The sequence below is a fragment of the Cibotium barometz genome, chromosome 33, assembly GCF_041138505.1.
Source record: "Cibotium barometz isolate CiBa-2024 chromosome 33, ASM4113850v1, whole genome shotgun sequence".
NCBI lineage: Eukaryota > Viridiplantae > Streptophyta > Polypodiopsida > Cyatheales > Cibotiaceae > Cibotium > Cibotium barometz.
This window is the reverse complement of record NC_141078.1, coordinates 8,177,146-8,195,671: the sequence shown is the minus strand read 5'-3', so window position 1 is coordinate 8,195,671 and position 18,526 is coordinate 8,177,146. Positions and strand designations below refer to the sequence as shown.

The window sequence follows — 18,526 nt, the reverse complement described above, 5'->3', positions numbered from 1 at the left end:
GAACTATAAGGTAAATACCATCATGTCTAGGCCTCAAGCAAGTCAGGGATTCCATATAAATGCGGTACTTCCATCTGAAGACCCAATTACTAATTTACAAATTTCAGTTTGAGTATCAAATTGTATGAATTTTATCACGATTACAACCTTTTTGTGCTTCTTGATAAATTTTTGACATATTTGGCTTCTCGGTTGATCCTCATTAGCCAAATAGCTCTGATACCAACTGTAAGATCCCTGTCCCCACTGCGCAACAATTTCAGGGGTGCTAGCAGCAGAAGTAGCACTTCTTGCACGGGGCAGGGTCCCACACTCGGGGCCTCACCCGATATCCGGACAAGAGACTAATCCATCGGTTTTTCCAAAACTAAACCCGAAAAAACTTCCTTTGCCTGGAAAGCACGGGCGATTCCACCAGGATAACTTTTCCCTAACGTAGTCAAAAGCCTTAACTAACTGAGCTCATCAAACCAAACTCATAAGTCCCATAGTCAGATCAGGGAAAAAGACTGTACTTGGATGATAGAGACCAACACTTTTTTCTTCATTGAGAAGCATAGCCGTTGATTCTTTTCCATAGAACAATTTTTGTCTGGGATTTACTTCATCTATCGAACTAAACAGAAATTGAGTCTCGATTTACGGATCCATCAGTCCAGCCTAACCCCATCCAGTCCCATGGGTTAGCCAACCATCCAACCACTATAGTGATGGGATCCAATTAGGAATTTGGTTAGGTTTTGTCCCGGGTACCAGGGAAAAGAGTTCCCAGGCCCCCTAATCGAATTTTCAAGCAAATTTAACTCCAGTCACACCACTTACACACCCAATCTGAAATTGCCTTTTTCCTAGATTCAAATGTATTTAATTCAGTCATTTAATGAAATCATAGTGTTACTGATCATAAACTTCCAAGTATCCGGTTGAATCTTATTTTCCAATCATTCCTTCATCGGAGTACGGCATCATTGGCAACCAGAACGCTCACCCTGTTCACTCAGGGGCCTTTTCTATAGTTCCTAGCTCATAGTACCCGGCAGATAATCACTTATAAAAATCAAGATGGAATCCTCGTTGAAGATCAGCAAGATCAACCAACAGATCCATATAAGAGAGCTATGGACTCACCAGTTGAGGACCAGCAAGGTCAATCAACCAGATCCATACTCGATTTCAGGAAACAACTCTTTACTCCTTGTTCCAATATCTTCCACGACGCATGTGTGGGTATCTTCGGCGACCCAAAGCCCGAGCACCGTATGGTCAGCACCCTCTAGGATCCTTTGCAGGTCACCTAGTGCTTCACTCATAGGCCGCTTCCTTGGTCCCATCCACCGTACCGGAAGGTCACCATTTAAATCCAACCGAGGTTGGTCAAGACCGACCTTGCTACGTGAGACGTCCTCCATTGACTCTCCGTCCTCAGCAGTTACAACTTTATCAGTTAGGTCTACGACCTTAATCACAAGACGGTCAAAAGGCTTCCCCAGCATTCTTGACATAAAACAATCATTTACAAACAGGTCACAAATACAGCTTCTATATTGAACTCTCGTCTTTCCACATTATCCCTCATCAGTCCACATTACTTATTCCACATTCCATTCATATGTGTACTCATTCTCATCCAATCACATCATTTTCTATCTCATCACCTCAGATTCATGCACATCACATATCATATATTCACATCCCAATTCACATGTCATCACATCTCATCCATTCACTCATATCAACGACACATCATTTCACTCATATCGACGACACATCATTTCACTACACATTGGCATTCATTATTCTACATACACATCCACATTTGTACATCTAATTCCACATCCTCATTCATACATACACATCCATATCCATATCCACATCCATACATCCACATCCACATTCATACATCCATTTCCACATCCACATCCACATGCATACATCCATTTTCACATCCACATTCATACATCCACATCCACATTCCATATCTACATCTATACATCCACATCCATACCCACATCCATACATCCACATTCACATTCGCATCCATACATCCATATCCACATTCCACATTCATACATCCATATCCACATTTCATTTTCATACATCCATTTTCACATCCACATTCATACATCCATTTTCACATCCTCATTCATACAACAACATCCACATACATACATCCATACATCCATATCCACATCCACATCCACATCCCATACATCCACATCTGCATCCATACATCCATTTTCACATTCACATTCATACATCCACATCCACATACATACATCCACATCCGCATCTACATCCGTACATTAACATCCACATTCACATCCATACATCCATATCCACATTCCACATCTACATCCATACATCCACGTCCATACCCACATCCATTTACATCTTTCTGATTCCTATCACATCTATTTATAGAATGTAGGAGAATTCTAATTTTTTGATATAAAGATTCTTTACGCATCTAATTAGGCATAAAGATAATTAGACATAAAGATAACTTTAGTAGGAATAACACTTTTATAAAAATCCTTTTATGCATCTATTTAGGCATGAGTTCAATTTTAAGGAAAATAACACTTTAGAATTAAAAATAAACCTTTTATGCGTTTTACTATGCATAAATTCCATTTTAATGAGAATAACACTTTCAAAATAAAAATAAATCTTTTATGCATCATACATTTACTTTACATCTCATCCTTTCACATAACCTCACATCTCATTCTCATTCTCATCTCATCATTCACATCCACATCCATTTACTTTACATCTCACCCACATTCATTTACATCACACCACATCCATCTTATATCCCATTCACATCATCCATTTACTCTACATCTCACCCACATTCATTTACATCTCACCCACATTCATTTACATCACACCACATCCTATCACATCTTATCACATCCATTCACATCCTATCACATCTCATTCCCATTTAGTAGCTTTTTCTACTTCCATACCGATTATGGGACTTTTTTTAAATTTCTGCCAATTGCTTGGCTTAGGTAAAGGTTCTTTTTCTCAAGACAGCTATTTTCATATTCTTTCTCAAATTTCTCAAGTGAAATATGTTCAATATTCTTCTTTTGAATAAAAGAATTCATGGGATTTACAAAAATCAATTCTATACCCATATTTCCCAATAATGCTCAAAATTACACTTTTGATAAATATTCATAAATTGAATTATACTAAAAATTCCTCCTTTTTCATTTAATTTCTTGGATCTCAATATCATGGGAATTCCTCTTTTTGCATTTAATTAATTGAATTCCAAATGTCATGGGAATTCCTCTTTTATCATAAAATAAATTTATCTAAAATAAAATATCCATTAATTCCAATATGCTAAGAATTCTACTTTTTCCATTTAAATGATTGAATTCCAGATGTCATGGGAATTCCTCTTTTATCATTTAAATTTTTTTCATGCATAAATTAAATTTATCTAAAATTTCTCTTTAAATTTAAATAAAATATCCATTAATTTCAATATTCTAAGAATTCCACTTTTCATGCTTAAAGTAAATTTATCTAAAATTTCTCTTTAAATTTAAATAAAATATCCATTAATTCCAATATGCTAAGAATTCCACTCTTCTCATTTAAATGATTGAATTCCAAATGTCATGGGAATTCCTCTTTATCATTGAAATAAATTTACCATAATTTTCTCTTTTCTTAATTATTTAATTATGCATAAATCTTAAAAATTACTTTTCCATGAATTTGATGAAAATCATTCTTTTAGCCTAGGATATTCAATCCTAGAATATGGTAGGAAGTCCTCTTTTCATGTTATGCATAAGATTGAATTATGTATGAATTTCTTAAAATTTTTGCCATAGCTCCCCGCTGCTATTACTGATAATTTTTAATATTTTTGAAAAGAATAAATTAGTAATATAATTATGATAGTATAATTATCTTCTAAACTTAAATCCAATTTATGGATTTAAATCATAAGATTATCATAATTTTAGAAGCATAAAAATATAAAAAACCACTTTCTTAACCTCTAGCTTCACAAGCCTAGAGTTTGATTTGTGAATTGAGAATTTATCAATGAGAGAAGCATCATTTGAATAGAGAATTGGTCATAGGAATGACCATTCTTTTGGGGAGAGAGAGATAAACATAAAAAGCATCCTAATTAAGCATAAATGTAAGCTTTTCTTAATTATTTATTATAACTTTTAAGAAAAGCTTGATTTGCATTATAAACACTTAATTTAGAAACTTCCCAAGCTTGAGAGGGGTTGAGAAGTGAAAACATTAAGAATAGTAGAGAAAAACCATAAAATTATACTTTACCTCTTGTTTTTGCTTGCCTCTCTATCTTAGAAGAAGCCCCCAACCAATAAATTGGTTAGTGTGTTGAAAGGAAAGCTCCAAGGATGGTTGAAGAGAGAGAGAGAGGCTCCACTGTTCCACTTGCTAGGATGTGGGGAAAAAGATTTGACCTGATCTGGTAGCATTTTCCCTATCCCTCTCCGAACCCTAGGGGTCATCCCACTAATCCTCACTGTGTTAACATTCCTGGGGCCAAAAGGTTGGGGTTGTAAATCCGGTCTTAGACCGTGTCCAGCACTTGTTGATGGGTCTGTGCCCACAAATTGCGTTTCATCTTCCGTGTCGTGCTGGAGAACAAAAAATCCCCTGGCCATATCAAAGATTCTACTAGACTTTGTATGAGAAGCTGGTTTTTCTTCCTCTCCAAAGCCAGAGAATCTTAGCCCTTCTTCCATGTATTCCTCACTACTTGTTTCTATGGTGTGGTCAGATTTCTCCAAGCTACAACACTCAATTGAGGGCTTGCCGAGTGACCTAAACTTACACTTCTTTGGTAGGAAGAACCTGGGTGATTCGATGCACTATCGTTCAGGGGGGTAAGGTCGTCTCCAATGAGTTTCCCTGACCTCAAGTGTATGAGAATGTGTTTCAACAAGCTAAATCAATACTCTAACCACTACGATTGGTTTTCTGTCAAGTTGACTCTTTTTGTCCTGAAATATCAAACTTCCATGAAACAACAGACTCTGTCTCACGTCGTGAACTATGTTTCAGTGGATCACTCGTGTTTCATGCTTCGAAATTTCAGCTCAAAATTGTAGTACAACACAACCAATGGCTCTTTGTTTTTGTAGTTTTCATGATTTTTTTTAAAACGGTACAAGGCGTGTCAACTGCTAGCTCACGCTTTAGAAATCGATGATGAAAAACAGCAAAAATGAAAGTAAAACCAGTATAGCTTTCCTCTAGGTACTACCAAGTACTCACCCACACTTCCAAACATACGATTTTCTACAACTACTCTAATTCCTTCTCTTCCAAACAAACCTTATATACAAGTTTATCACAATGCACCTTCAAAATGCAAAGGCAATAGTGAATCTTGCATAATGGCAGCTGGAGCTCTAAGATGATGGAAGAAACAATGGTGTTTCCCCGACAATGGCACCAAAAATTTTATGGGCACCGCACCTCCCAAGAGAGAACTCTATCCATTCACAATCGGAAGAAGAAATAGACAACAACTATTGTTGGGTACTTAAAAATGCTTCGAGCTCACGTCCCTTGAGTCTCTTCAAGCTCTTTTTGGGAAGCTTCACTCCTCCAATATCCACCTCCACGCTATCATCACCACAGTGTCGCTCATACCACAATGCAAGGAAATGTTCCTCTCACTCTCCAATACACGTGCATAGAAGAGGAACATGCACTAGAGTACACTCTTGAACATGCACTAGAGTACACTCTCTCTCTCTCTCTCTCTCTCTCTCTCTCTCTCTCTCTCTCTCTCTCTCTCTCTCTCACACACACACACACAAGACAAAGCAAGAGATCTCATAGCACAAAGGGGGATTGTATTCTTTCATTATGAGAAATTTCCTTTTATACATTTGGCCCTTATTCACACTTGGGCACCCAAAACTTACTAACTAAGGCTTTGGGTGGCCAGTATCTTAAAATATACAACTTTTATAGTGCCTTTACATAACACTTATTAATGTCCTCAATTGGAGGAGCATCTTTGTTAATCCAAAGTGGGATTAACATCCTCCCTACCTTTTGTTCTTTTTGGGACCAATCCTCGCACCATGCTTTCCTCCGATTGCACCCAATGGTCTAAATTGCACCTTATTAAGGCACTCCGACACCAGCTTCCATTCTTGCATATAGCATACATGCCCTATGCCAACACTTTGCATGGATACCTTTGATCCTATTGTCATGACTTCTTCATTGAGTCTTGTTCTTGCTCAGTCTAGTCTTCTTTCCATCCATGAAGCACAATTCCAGCATCCACATCCTCACAAGGGGTACTAACTTTTCATCCACAACTAGCATGCTTGGACTTCATGAAAATGCCAAGCTATCTTGCCTAATCACATGGGCATCCCAATCGTGGTCTATGGAGCCATTGGATCCATGCACCTAAACGACAATCTTCACACAAAGCGATGACTCCATTAAGTGCGCTATGCATCTTCTTCCTAGGCACCAAACTTGCCTACATCTGTGCTAAATCAAGCGGGGTAGAGCCGCCCAAAAGATCAAAGCAACACCACATGCCAAGGTCAGTAGTGTTTGGCACTCAAAATTTCATCCCCAAGCTGTGGACTATCTATAATGCTTCCCTTTTTTTCGTCGACATTTCAATGCTTTGAGAAAGCATGAACTATTCACAAATTAGCTCAAGAACCACTTGGATCCATTCGGCCATGTCTGATAAGCCACCCATCGTTCGCAGCTTCACTATCCCTGCTAGATTGGGTGTCCTCAATTCTTCCATTCTCATGAACACCCCAACCTCACTCACACCCACCTTATTGGATAGCCTCATTTCACATCAATTATCAATTTCCTATCCTCAAACCATGTGTAAGAGTTGAAGAAAGTAGTGTGTTGGAGTTTTCACCAAACGAAGCTTCTCCACAATGGGTCCCCCACCTTTTTGCCTAATGCCCATGTACGTCACTCACAATATCCACTAGCTCTACATGTAATAGACACATAGGCATTATGCTTTCATGAACCTATGTGAGCCTCATCACAAACAGCTGTCCAAGTATATTCTGGATGGGGGGACCATGGCAGATGCAAGCTTGGCCAATGGTATGATCCATCGCCTAGACCTTCCTATACAATGAGCATGACGGTTCTTGCCCCTTCCATGCCTTGTCTTCAACCACCCCACCACCCCACCCATTCAATCCACCAAACCTCCAACCCATACACTTCAACGACACCAAGTCCATTGAGCCACAGCTCCCTCGCTGCTTTATTATGGGCACCACCATACACAAATCCACTACCATGCCTCTAACAAGCTATTGATCTTGACTCCCTAAGAAAAGGATGTCAAATAAATATCCAACAAAGCAGTAAATAAGAAAGAAGTTGTTTTGTGAGAAGCTTTTGTTTAGAGAAGTGCGCACACACGGGCACACCTTTTACCCATTGCCCATGCACATCACCTACATATTTCACTATGGGAATCACATTTTTTTCACTTCTCACATCTCACGTCACACACAAACACATTCACCTACACCTAACCTCGTCTCGTCCAAGTACATCTCTGAATGGGGGACCATGGCGGCAGGTGCAAGCTTGGTCCCCCATGGTACGACCGAATCCTTGAGCTTGTAGGTACCTCCCATGGGATTCCTTGCCTACATCATCTACTTTGACTCCAATTCAACATCAACAACACCTCCCTCTAGTCGACGTATTCGCCACCACCACCGAAGCACACCAATGACATCCTGGATCTCCACCCACCCATGCTAATCATTTCCTTGGGGTGCTGGCACTCATTCTGCCAAACACAGGGTCCAGACTACTTCTACCAAAAACTGCCTCGTGTGTTAAAGAAGGTCTGGCATGAAGAACTTCTAAATCACCTATCACTTTGCATGCCACCTTGTTAAGCTTCCCAATGTCTAAGCATCACACATGGATATGGGTTTAATACCATGTCGAACCACGATGTCCCAAACCTCTACCCACCCATCCCAATCATTTCTTGCTAGGAAGGGATCTTGGGATAGAGTAGAACTCAATGGGGTTGGAGTCCAGACAGGTTGCTCCTCAATGCCTAGAGTATCCATAGGTTCATGAAGAAAACCATGAAATCTTGTGTAAGAAGCTAATAGCTCCAAGAAAGGTCAAGTGTATAATATGTCAAAAGGTCCAATAGTCCTAGGGATGATGCCTTTTAAATGTTCCCTAAGCCCCCATGTGCCTAGGCCCATGTCCCATGTACATGTGCACCCTAGAATCACTTTGGTATGACCCATCCCCTCCTATAACGATTTCATACTTAAAATTAAAGGGTGGTCATACACAAACAACATATACAAAAAAGGCTATATACAAAAGCCAAAAATTGACCCTAACTAGGTGTCGATGTTGAAGTGGCATGACCCCCTGGATTGAATGGAAAGGAAGGTGGAAAGATGCAGCTAATCAGTAAACCACCTGGATTAAATGGTATCCATGATCCACTACATTAATATGTATATAGGCATCCACTACATTAATATGTATATAGGCATGCTCCATACCATATATGATATCCACATGTAGAATACCATCCACATGTGTATGATGATCCAAAGTAGAAACATGATCATCAAGTTTCATCATAATCATCACTGAATGATAATGAATCCACACATGATGAGAGATAAGTGGTATCATCCATGGCATCCTCAAGGTCTCTAAGGTCGTCCCCATAAACATAGTCTATCTCCATCATCAACAATTGTGCCCATATATGACCTATATCCCATGATAGATCAATCTCCATCAATCCTAAATCTACGATGATGCCCGTATATGACCTATATCCCATGATAGATTAATCTCCCTCACTACTAAATCTAAGATAATGCCTATCTCAAATAAAAATATCTCAAGATCAACAACATATGATCTAATAATAATATGCTCCATATGCAAAATCTTGCCTCTCTTATGAGGCCTCACCTCAACAAAGTCGTCAATACTCTCATGCGCTATGCCTGACTGCTCAAATTCATAAACTCTATCCACACGAATGCTTCCAGGAAAGCTATGAGAACTAGGAGTAGTGATTGAATCAAGAATGAACCCACATGTGTGTAAGCCCTATAAGAATAGCCCAACATATCTAATACAAGAAGCGCAGGCCTATGCTCATAGGTATTCCATGAACCCACATGTGAAAAGTGTCACTAACCTTGTGTGTAATAATGGATTCTCTCGATCCTCTACTCGATCCCTCATGATCACCTAATGTAGCCAAATGATCCCTAGGAAGGTAGGTAGGCATAACGTTATCACCCACAATGATCACCTAATGTAGCCAAATGATCCCTAGGAAGGAAGGTAGGTAGGTAGGCATAACGTTATCACCCACACAATGCTCAATGACATCCCTTCCCTCGAGATCATGACCACATGATCTAACTCCCATTGTGTCAATGTCATCATCATGTTCATGTGTATCAACATCATCATGTTCATGTGTATCAACATCATCATCATGTACATATGTATCATTATGTGCACATGTATCGATATCATCATGATTGTGTGTGCAATACATCATCATGACAATTTGAATGTGTGTCGGAGTAGTATACATCCTCTCACGAACATAATCATGATGGCTCAAGAGTGTAGGAAACTCATGCAAGTCTCCAAAAGAAGAATCATTCTATGTGAACAATGCTAAAACATCTTTGTCAAGGTAGCCAACAATGAATCAACAAAGTCACCATATACAAACCGTTTGGACCATCGAGAACATACATCCCTTTCATCAAATAAGTGCCTCAAATGGCTAGGAATCAAACCCTCAAGCTTGACCATCCAACCATGGCATGAGTATGCCACCTCGTCATAGCATGAAGAATGAGGATCTGGAGATAAGTACCATAGGTATGTGTGAACTCAGCAAAAGAAATGTGATCCAAGACATGAGATGCAACTCGAGCATAGAGCCACGATGATAGTGCATCAGCAAATTTTCTATGATCGAGATTTGGGATGGTAACAAAATGATGTCGATTGACGAAAAGGGCTCGTGCCATGGCAATCATAAGAAGGATATAAATTATAACCCATGGTCGCATGTGAACAACCACCAAGAATGCCCACAAATTCCCAATACATATCCCATGGTTGTGTTAACAACACCCAAAGTGTGCATCACAAAACACCCAAATTGTGCTATCAAGCCCACAATGCACTCATGTGCGTGACTAATCCTCCCCATCACATGCTCGTTTCTGACCCTGGCTCGAAAAACAAAAACAAATTACGCAGAGATGTTGTGATGCGAAAAGATGCTTGCTCTCCTGCACACACACATGATGTGCCCATCATAAGCTAGGTTTGTCAGCACCTCTTATTTAGTTCAGCTCTACTACAACAAGGCAAAGAAGCTCTTTTTTCAAATTATACATTGATGATCTACTTCTTAGGCTTTTGTATGCGGTTTTGTGTCCCACCAGTAGTGCCACTATAGTAGCTGTTGCACAACATAGTTGCCTGAGAGGCTCTAACAGTTGCCTTTGGATGTTACTAAGTTGCAAATAGTGGTAGATTCCAAACCCTTCAAAGAGGCTTCTCTGATAAGAAACCCATCCATGTCTTCTTGCTTGGCTAGCTCTGCACAGTTAGTTCCATTCATAGAATCTCCATAGATTATGCGAATCTATAAAGAAACTTTAGCAGAGACATTTTTACTCATCCAGTCTTGAATGGCTTACATGCACTTACTGATCTTGCTAAGGTGTTGCTACCTTGCCAATACTAATAGCTCACAGATATTCCCTCTTGTGCTACTATGTCCTATGGCTTGCCTACTACAAGAATACCAATATAGGCCTTCTCCTGATGTGCCTGTAAGAGTTAGCTTATGATATTGATTGTGTTGGTTGATCACGGTGTAGCACTATGTTTATGCATAGCTCTTGGTCAAGACTACCAACAATAACAGAGAACCAGAGAAAGAAGTAGCTCCTATTACCCCAGTCCATTTCCTGCTTCTCTTATTTCTCCTAGCGTGTAGTTGCAAATGCTCAAAGTGCTCTTTTTGGAAATATTTGATCAAGAATCAATCACCGATGTTAAGTTTGCTCAAAAATTGATTCAAATTTTACTTTATTTTTCTTAATCTTTGCAAACTTTACAAAACTACACCAAGATTTCTCTAAACTCCACTCTGCACAACAAACTCTGTCTAAATCTACAACCGAACTATAAATTGTACATAAATTTGCTCGAATTTGTAACAAAACTGCAACACAAAACTGCAATCTGTACACTTTCTTGAGAAACTTAGCACCAAGATTTGCACAGCAACCACCAATATCTCCCAAACTGCCAAGAATCTATTGAAACTAGGTAAATGTTGAAGGAAACTAGAATTTATGAAAACATTTGATGAAAGAAGTCACTAATCAAGGAAACTGTGCACTAAACTATAGGATTTATTAAAATAGTAATAGCATATATTCAAAAATGATTAAGACTAATCTTATTGTTAATCCATATTAATCAAAAAAACTATGTACTAAACTCAAAGAATAAGATTTTTGAAAATAGTAATTAGCACATATTGAAAATGATTAACAATAATCTTATTATTAATCCACATAAATCAAAATAAAATCAATCTTGAAAAAATTGTATAAAACTTAATCTAAAAATAATTAAGTCTTAATCACTACCAAGATCAAAGCTAAAAGCTATCAAGATCAAATCAAATCTCTAATACCAATGCAAGGAAGGGATCTTGGGATAGAGTAGAACTTACAATGGTTGGAGTCCTCACAACTAGACTCAATGGCTAGAGTCCACATAGGTTGCTTCTCAATGATAGGTTCATGAAAGAAAGCCATGAAAGCTTGTGCAAGAAACTAATAGCTCCAAGAAAGGTCAGCTGTATAATATATATCAAAAGATCCAATAGTCCTAGGGCTAATGCCTTTAATCGTCCCCAAGATCCCATATGCCCAAATCCCACATACTAAATGTGCCCTAAGCCTGCATCCTAAAATCACTTTGTTACATTTGCATGGGATGTAGCACTGATTTTCCCACACAAGGTGCAGATCGCTTCTACCAACCACCTCATGTTGAAGGGTCCACAACGCTTCCATAATCAACGGAGGCCTGGCGTGAAGAACCTCCACATCGCATAGCACTTTCCATGTTACCTCAATAAGCTACCCACCATCAAGGCTAGCCTAGCCTATCACCTTGCTCTATCATCTCGTTGTGAATCCAAACTAACCACTTAACCTCGGCCACACCAACTCCATGGTGTATCCTAAAATCCACACTATCCACTTATCAGCAACATCTTCACCACCGACTTGGATGATGCAAGGATGCAATCACCATTAGGAAGAGAGGCATGTTAACCACTCCATTGGTTATCATGGTTTCGACCACCTTACTTATTATAAGGTGCTTTGCTTGTGCAAACAGACACTTATCTTTTGTAAGACGGTGTTGAAACATATAAAGGAGCCTTATCATGAGCTTAGTGTCAAATAGGAAAAGTCTATAGACTTAGAGTACATAGTTGCTTAAGATTAGTAATAGAGGTTGGACCATTTTTAAGTTTACCCAGCCTAGTGTGAAAACTAATCACTTGTATAAACAATAAGCCATTTTCTATAATAAACAATACACAATCACTCCCTTGCAATAGTTTACTTGTGACCTCTCCCTTTGGTTTCAAGAAAAGCAATGTTCAAGCTTGCATTCCATATTGATCCTACAAGGGCCTTTGGGTAGGAGTTTTGTCTCAACCTAAAAAATGTAGACCCCGCTACGACAATGGCGACTAGCATAGCAGATTAAAGCTCTGTGCTAACAACACAGGCACCTGGCACTAGAAATCAAGTTTTTAACCTTGTTACACAACAAAACATTTCCACAATAGCAAAAGCCAACGAGTCCATAAACTCTTTATTTAGGGGAGAGCCACTCTTTATTTAGGGGAGAGCCATAGAAGCAGATGCAGCACACAAGAGGTTGCACCTATCACGCATCCACTGAATCCAGAAATAGTTGGCAACCCATAGAAACACGCGTAGGCTGCAAGGGACTCTACCTGAATTGCCTTCGTGCAAATTAATCAAAAGAAGTTAACAGTCAACATTATATGTTTCTAAGAGACAACCCATGAAAAATTCACCCCCTTCTCATGCTGCCTCCCCCCAATCATGTCTCAACCTCCTTTTTTAAAAGCTACGTGATACACTGAGGCAAGCATGATATGGAAATCTCTGGGCAGGCACTTCCCAGCTTGTCTTGGCGCATGGACCAGTATAAGTGTTACCCACCAGTTACATAATCCCACATAGCAGAGAAACTACATTTAACTAGAAAAACTGTTACGATCCACTTCTCCAAGCAATTCTCTTGTTATCACTAGCAAAGTCAGCATTCTTTGAATTCAAGGGTCTTAACTTCCAAGCTACCCCCAACCACCATTTTGCATGGCAGCATAATCTTCAACTTAGGTACATGCTCCCCTACCAACAATGGGAGCAATGGGGGTGCCGTGTGCCCAAACAAGAAAAACCCAGACACTGCTTGCATCTACTGTTTTCAATTTAACATTTATGTTTCTTAAATTCGACTGTCACAAGCACTAAAGGAGCCCACATGCTGCCCAGATGATCACAACACCATTATGTGACATAATGCTAACCATCAGGAGAAAAGTCTACAGCATCCCCAATTAGTCCTACTCGCATTGATTTAGGCACTGCATTGGCTTGTCACATTATTGTGAAGCACTATGGACACACCAACATTTGGCTTGCCCCTGTAGACAACATGCACAAAGCTCTGAAGGAGATGAACATTCAAGCATGTCACAAGTTAAAGCACCTCTTGCCAAACAAAACTGAGAAAAGTTCTCAAGTCAGTAGTTAATGATGTCCAAAAATGTAATATCACGCCCGGTTTCCCAAAACAAATTAAGTTCCTCTTGCTACAAACTTTACTTACTGCTGTAGGCTAAAATTGATGTCCACACAGTAGAGTGCATTTTCCAGAAGATGAAACTATGACACATGATTACATAAATTCAAATGTCGTTTGCCAAAAGGTTACTGGACACAACTACACAAACTAGAAACCCTAAGCATCTCTACTAGCTCACAAAACACATCCTAAATACTACACACAAAATTTTCCCCAAAAAAGGCTATCACACTGGCTCATTGAGAGAGAGAGAGACTGGCAAACTGAACAATGTCAACACCCGGAGCTGTACCAGTTTGAGACATTCTCAATACGTCCATGGCCTCAGCGACCTTCGATCTCAATGCCTCAGGAGACTCGATCAAATGTAGAATTTCTGTCTGATCCATTTCTAGGAGCATGCCCGTGACTTTGCCAGCACGGTCATGTTCCAGTTGTTCAACAAGCGGATACAGCTGTTCGCCTAGCATCTGCATACCACAAGATACAATCAGAACAAAAACACACAAGACTAGCAGGCATTTAGAAGCTTTGATTGAAAGGAAGAAGCAAATTACCACTCGTTGCTGCTCTGGAGTGGCTGCTGCTAATGAAGAGGAAAGTGCAGTCACAGGCATGTTCAAGCCCACAGATGATGAGGCTCCACCAATTTGAGGAGAATTCACAGTATCAGAAGGGTTCCTAATTGACTGCGAGTACCTCATGGATCGATTACTGCTTCGAGGAAGCATCTGTAAAAAAAACCCTCATCGTAAGAAAATTTCCCCTTACTTGTTCAATAGCAAATATGACAAGTCAAGCCCATCACAACCTGTTGCTGCAGGAGTGGTAACTGTTGAGGCTGCACAGGAGCACCTGCTCCCCTTCTTCCCATCCTCTGGCCTTGAAGACCTGGTCTAGGAGCAGCAGGCATAAAATAATTTGGTATTTGTGCTGCTCCAGGTCCCATGCCAGGCACCATCGGCTGCTGGTAGCCAAAACCATTCGGCTGCAGAAGATCGAGGAAAAAGGCATCAAAATTGTCCCATATAACCCACTCAAAGCTATCAAAATTATACTTGCTCCTAGTATTCTTCCAAAATGATGCTTTGGTAGTACTTCACAATGCTGAAGCTCCAGACACAGTCATATACCTGTGGAGGAATCAAACCAGGATGGAGCTGACCATAAAACGCCTGCTGGCCCATTACAGGAGCCCCAGGATGGTACACGGGTGGAGGATTAGCAGCCACACGGGGGGCATTGACCACTGGATTTCTAATCTGGGCAAACCGTGCCTAAAAAACACAAAAACAAGGGAGCTTGAGAGACTTGAGTAGATCACTTCCAGGACCAATAAATATTAAGTGATTTAACTGACCTGCAATCTTGCCTGCCTCTCCTCCTTTCGCTGTGCCATGGCGACATACAACGGTTTGCTTCCGACCATTTTCCCATTCATTTCGCTAACCTGAAAGCACAATATACCTCAATATACTCACCTGGCAGCCTACTTAGCAACATGCTACTCATATACCTCAGGAGCAATGCATTACTGTACTTAGACGGAAGCAAAGCAAGTCTATCATGGGAAGAGAGAGAGAGAGAGAGACATACAGCCCTCTTAGCCTCTTCTGGTAAGGAAAACGTAACAAATCCAACCCCCTTGCTTTGGCTGTCTGAAGATCTCATGATCTGCAAGAAAAATTTGGGGCTAGAACAGTCACTAACTGATACCAAACCTCAAAGTTCTTCATTTTGTTTATTTGAAGCAACAGTAAACACCTAAAAGTGTTCGTCATGATCTTACCTTACATGAAGTGACTGTACCATATAATGAGAACAGTTCCTTCAATGTCCCATCATCAATGTTGTCATCAATATTTTTGAGGTAAAGATTCACGTCTTGATGGTTCTCCAACCTCTCCCTCTGAACTTGCTCATATCTTTCTCTTAACTCTATCTCCCTCTCTGTTTTTTTTTGGGCCCTGCCCACGTACCATTCCTTCTCATTTATGTTCTTGCCATTCAGACTCTCAACAGCCTTTGCAGCATCATCGGCGTTTTCAAAGTTCACGAACCCAAAACACTTTGAATTCCCATCTGCATCTCTCATGACTACTGCACTAGTGATAGGTCCAAACGCTCCAAAGACTTCTCGAAGATCTTCCTCTGAGGTTGCATCCGTGAAGTTTTTGACATATACATTGTTGAACTTTGATGCAGCACTTGCCAAATCTCGCTCTTCTTTTTTCATGAATGGACCCACAAAAACCTGCCTTTCATGTATGATCATGCCATTTGCTCTGTTAATAGCATTTTCAGCTGACTCTTCTTGTTCAAATTGGACAAATCCAAACCCTTTGGATTCACCAGCAGCATTGGTGGCAACCCGACATGAAAGGACAGGACCATATACAGAAAATGTATCATATATTGTCCTGTTATCTACTAACGGATCTAGATTCTGCACAGTTCAGAACATTACATGTTGGGATTCATTCATAAGACAATGAGAAGTTATGAGTAAAAGAAAACAGATGCACAGGAACAGACATCATTTCTACCTTGATAAATATGTTGGCAGTTCCACTCCTTCGAACAGTAGGGTCACGATTCGAATACATTATCCGCATTGCCTTCCCATTTACAGGCGTAAAATTCAGGAAATGTATGGCATCAGCGGCTGCAGACATAGTATACAGGGTTAACACTTCAGAATCTGATAGTTATACAATTCTAGTGGTGTTTGGAGCACCATAGCTAGTGCTTCAGGCCACGTTATAGTGCAAAACAAAGGAAGCGTTTTGGCATTAGTGATGGCCAAACCACCCATCTGTGAATTCAGCACAGATGCGAAGGAAGGGCGATGCCATGACTGATGGGCAAGCCACACATCTGTGAAGGGAAGTGTAGGATCAAACAAAGCTACAAACGAATGAAACACGATGAGGGAGGGCAGGCGTCTTACCGTCGTTTGCAGAATTGTAGTTAACGTACGCGTAGCCCAACGATCTCTTGGTCGATAGGTCACGGCAAACTCGAACAGAAACCACCTGCCCTACTTGGTTGAAAATCTCGTAAAGCTGCGATTCTTCCACGGTGTAATCGAGATCTCCCACATATAGAGCCGTCTGGCTCTGCGCTGGCGTTACACCTGCTACTCCTGATGATGCTGCGGGGGTCGCCATCATGTCTGTAGCCGGAGCTTGCTGATTTGCCTGCGCCATTGCTGTTGCTGCACAGAAACGCTAATCACAAAACGCAGGATGCCGGGCTTCTGTTTGTTTTCGTTTTCCGCCTCGCCTCCGCGCACGAAAAAGGCCAAGCCTAAATTTTGAAATATCTTTTTTTCTTATTTTTTAGGATTGGAGATGATCAGAGAAGAACTAGGGTTTGGGATCACAGAAGAGATAGGGTTTGTGACAGGAGAAAAATCTAGGGCTTGAGCAGGGAGGAGACCTAGGGCTTGTAAAAAGAACAAGAAAAACAAGGGCGATTTCTTCTGAGTTTTTTTTTTTTTTTGGGCGATGAGATGAGAAGAGAGGAGAGCTAGCACAGAAGCTGTGCTGCAGAAGAAGGGATGGGATGCTGGCTATGGAGGTGGGTGAAGAGAAGTAACAAAGACAGCGAAGAGGGGGAGGGCAGCGTGCTCTGCAACTCCGCCTTCTTTCAGAGTTTACTTCGATTCTTGTAGGTCCGCCAACACACACAAATGAAACCCACATTCACCCCAAATTTATGAGGAAATGAAATGCGCCTTCGCGTGACCCGACCCCCTCACTACCAATAAATATAAACGCAAATATAAATATAAATCATTTGATTCTATCCAACTCAAACGAATATATATTTCACATAATAATAACTAGTATTGCACTCGTGCATTGCAAGGTTCCAGAAAAGAACTATTCCCTCTCTACAACCATCTCTCTCTCTCTCACACACAAACACACATGCACATGCACATGACCCTCTCCCTCTCTCTGTCACGTACACACACTCTCAAATGTTGAAACTCTCTCTCTCTCACACACATGCACACACATATACACACTTGCTCTCTCTCTCTCTCTCTCTCTCTCTCTCACACACACACACACACACGCACACACTCCCTCTCTCTTCTTATACTCTCCCACACATAGAAGCGCTCTCTCTCTCTCTTTCAATCTCTCTCTCTCTCTCTCTCTCTCTCACGCACACATACACATGTAAATATATAGTATATACAATATTATGTTTTAGATACATAAACCTATACATAGACACATATACTTATACATATATACATGTATTTAAAAATATAAATACAAACATCGACATAATTTAATTAATTTTGATTAAATTTTAATGTACGGAGATGGGTGATAAGTTGTGGTCACTTTTAAATATATAGATAGATATATCATACACACATCTAAACACACAGTCACACACAAACATATATATATATATATATATATATATATATATATATATATATATATATATATATATATACATATACATACATACATATGTATGT

General features: G+C 40.0%; 1 protein-coding gene across 1 annotated transcript; it reads right to left on the bottom strand.

Annotated features, from left to right (window-relative positions):
* Positions 1 to 13,940: 13,940 nt before the first annotated feature.
* LOC147619261 (polyadenylate-binding protein 2-like) lies at positions 13,941 to 17,707 on the bottom strand. The gene is made up of 9 exons (XM_086772923.1): positions 16,970 to 17,707; positions 16,566 to 16,684; positions 15,809 to 16,465; positions 15,616 to 15,693; positions 15,380 to 15,469; positions 15,153 to 15,296; positions 14,831 to 15,007; positions 14,577 to 14,750; positions 13,941 to 14,489 (listed from the first exon to the last, which is right to left on the bottom strand). The coding sequence occupies exons 1-9, from the start codon at positions 17,226 to 17,228 to the stop codon at positions 14,256 to 14,258; spliced, it is 1,932 nt and encodes a 643-aa protein (XP_086629049.1). The 5' UTR covers positions 17,229 to 17,707; the 3' UTR covers positions 13,941 to 14,255.
* Positions 17,708 to 18,526: the final 819 nt, after the last annotated feature.

Bases quoted from the DNA above. Each gene is read 5' to 3' on its own strand.
- LOC147619261 (XM_086772923.1), bottom strand. From the start codon at position 17,228: ATGGCGCAGGCAAATCAGCAAGCTCCGGCTACAGACATGATGGCGACC. The intron at 16,685-16,969 runs GTAAGACGCCTG...CTATGTCTGCAG, and splicing joins CTACAATTCTGCAAACGACG to CCGCTGATGCCATACATTTC. The intron at 15,008-15,152 runs GTATATGACTGT...GATCTTCTGCAG, and splicing joins CTGGTTTGATTCCTCCACAG to CCGAATGGTTTTGGCTACCA.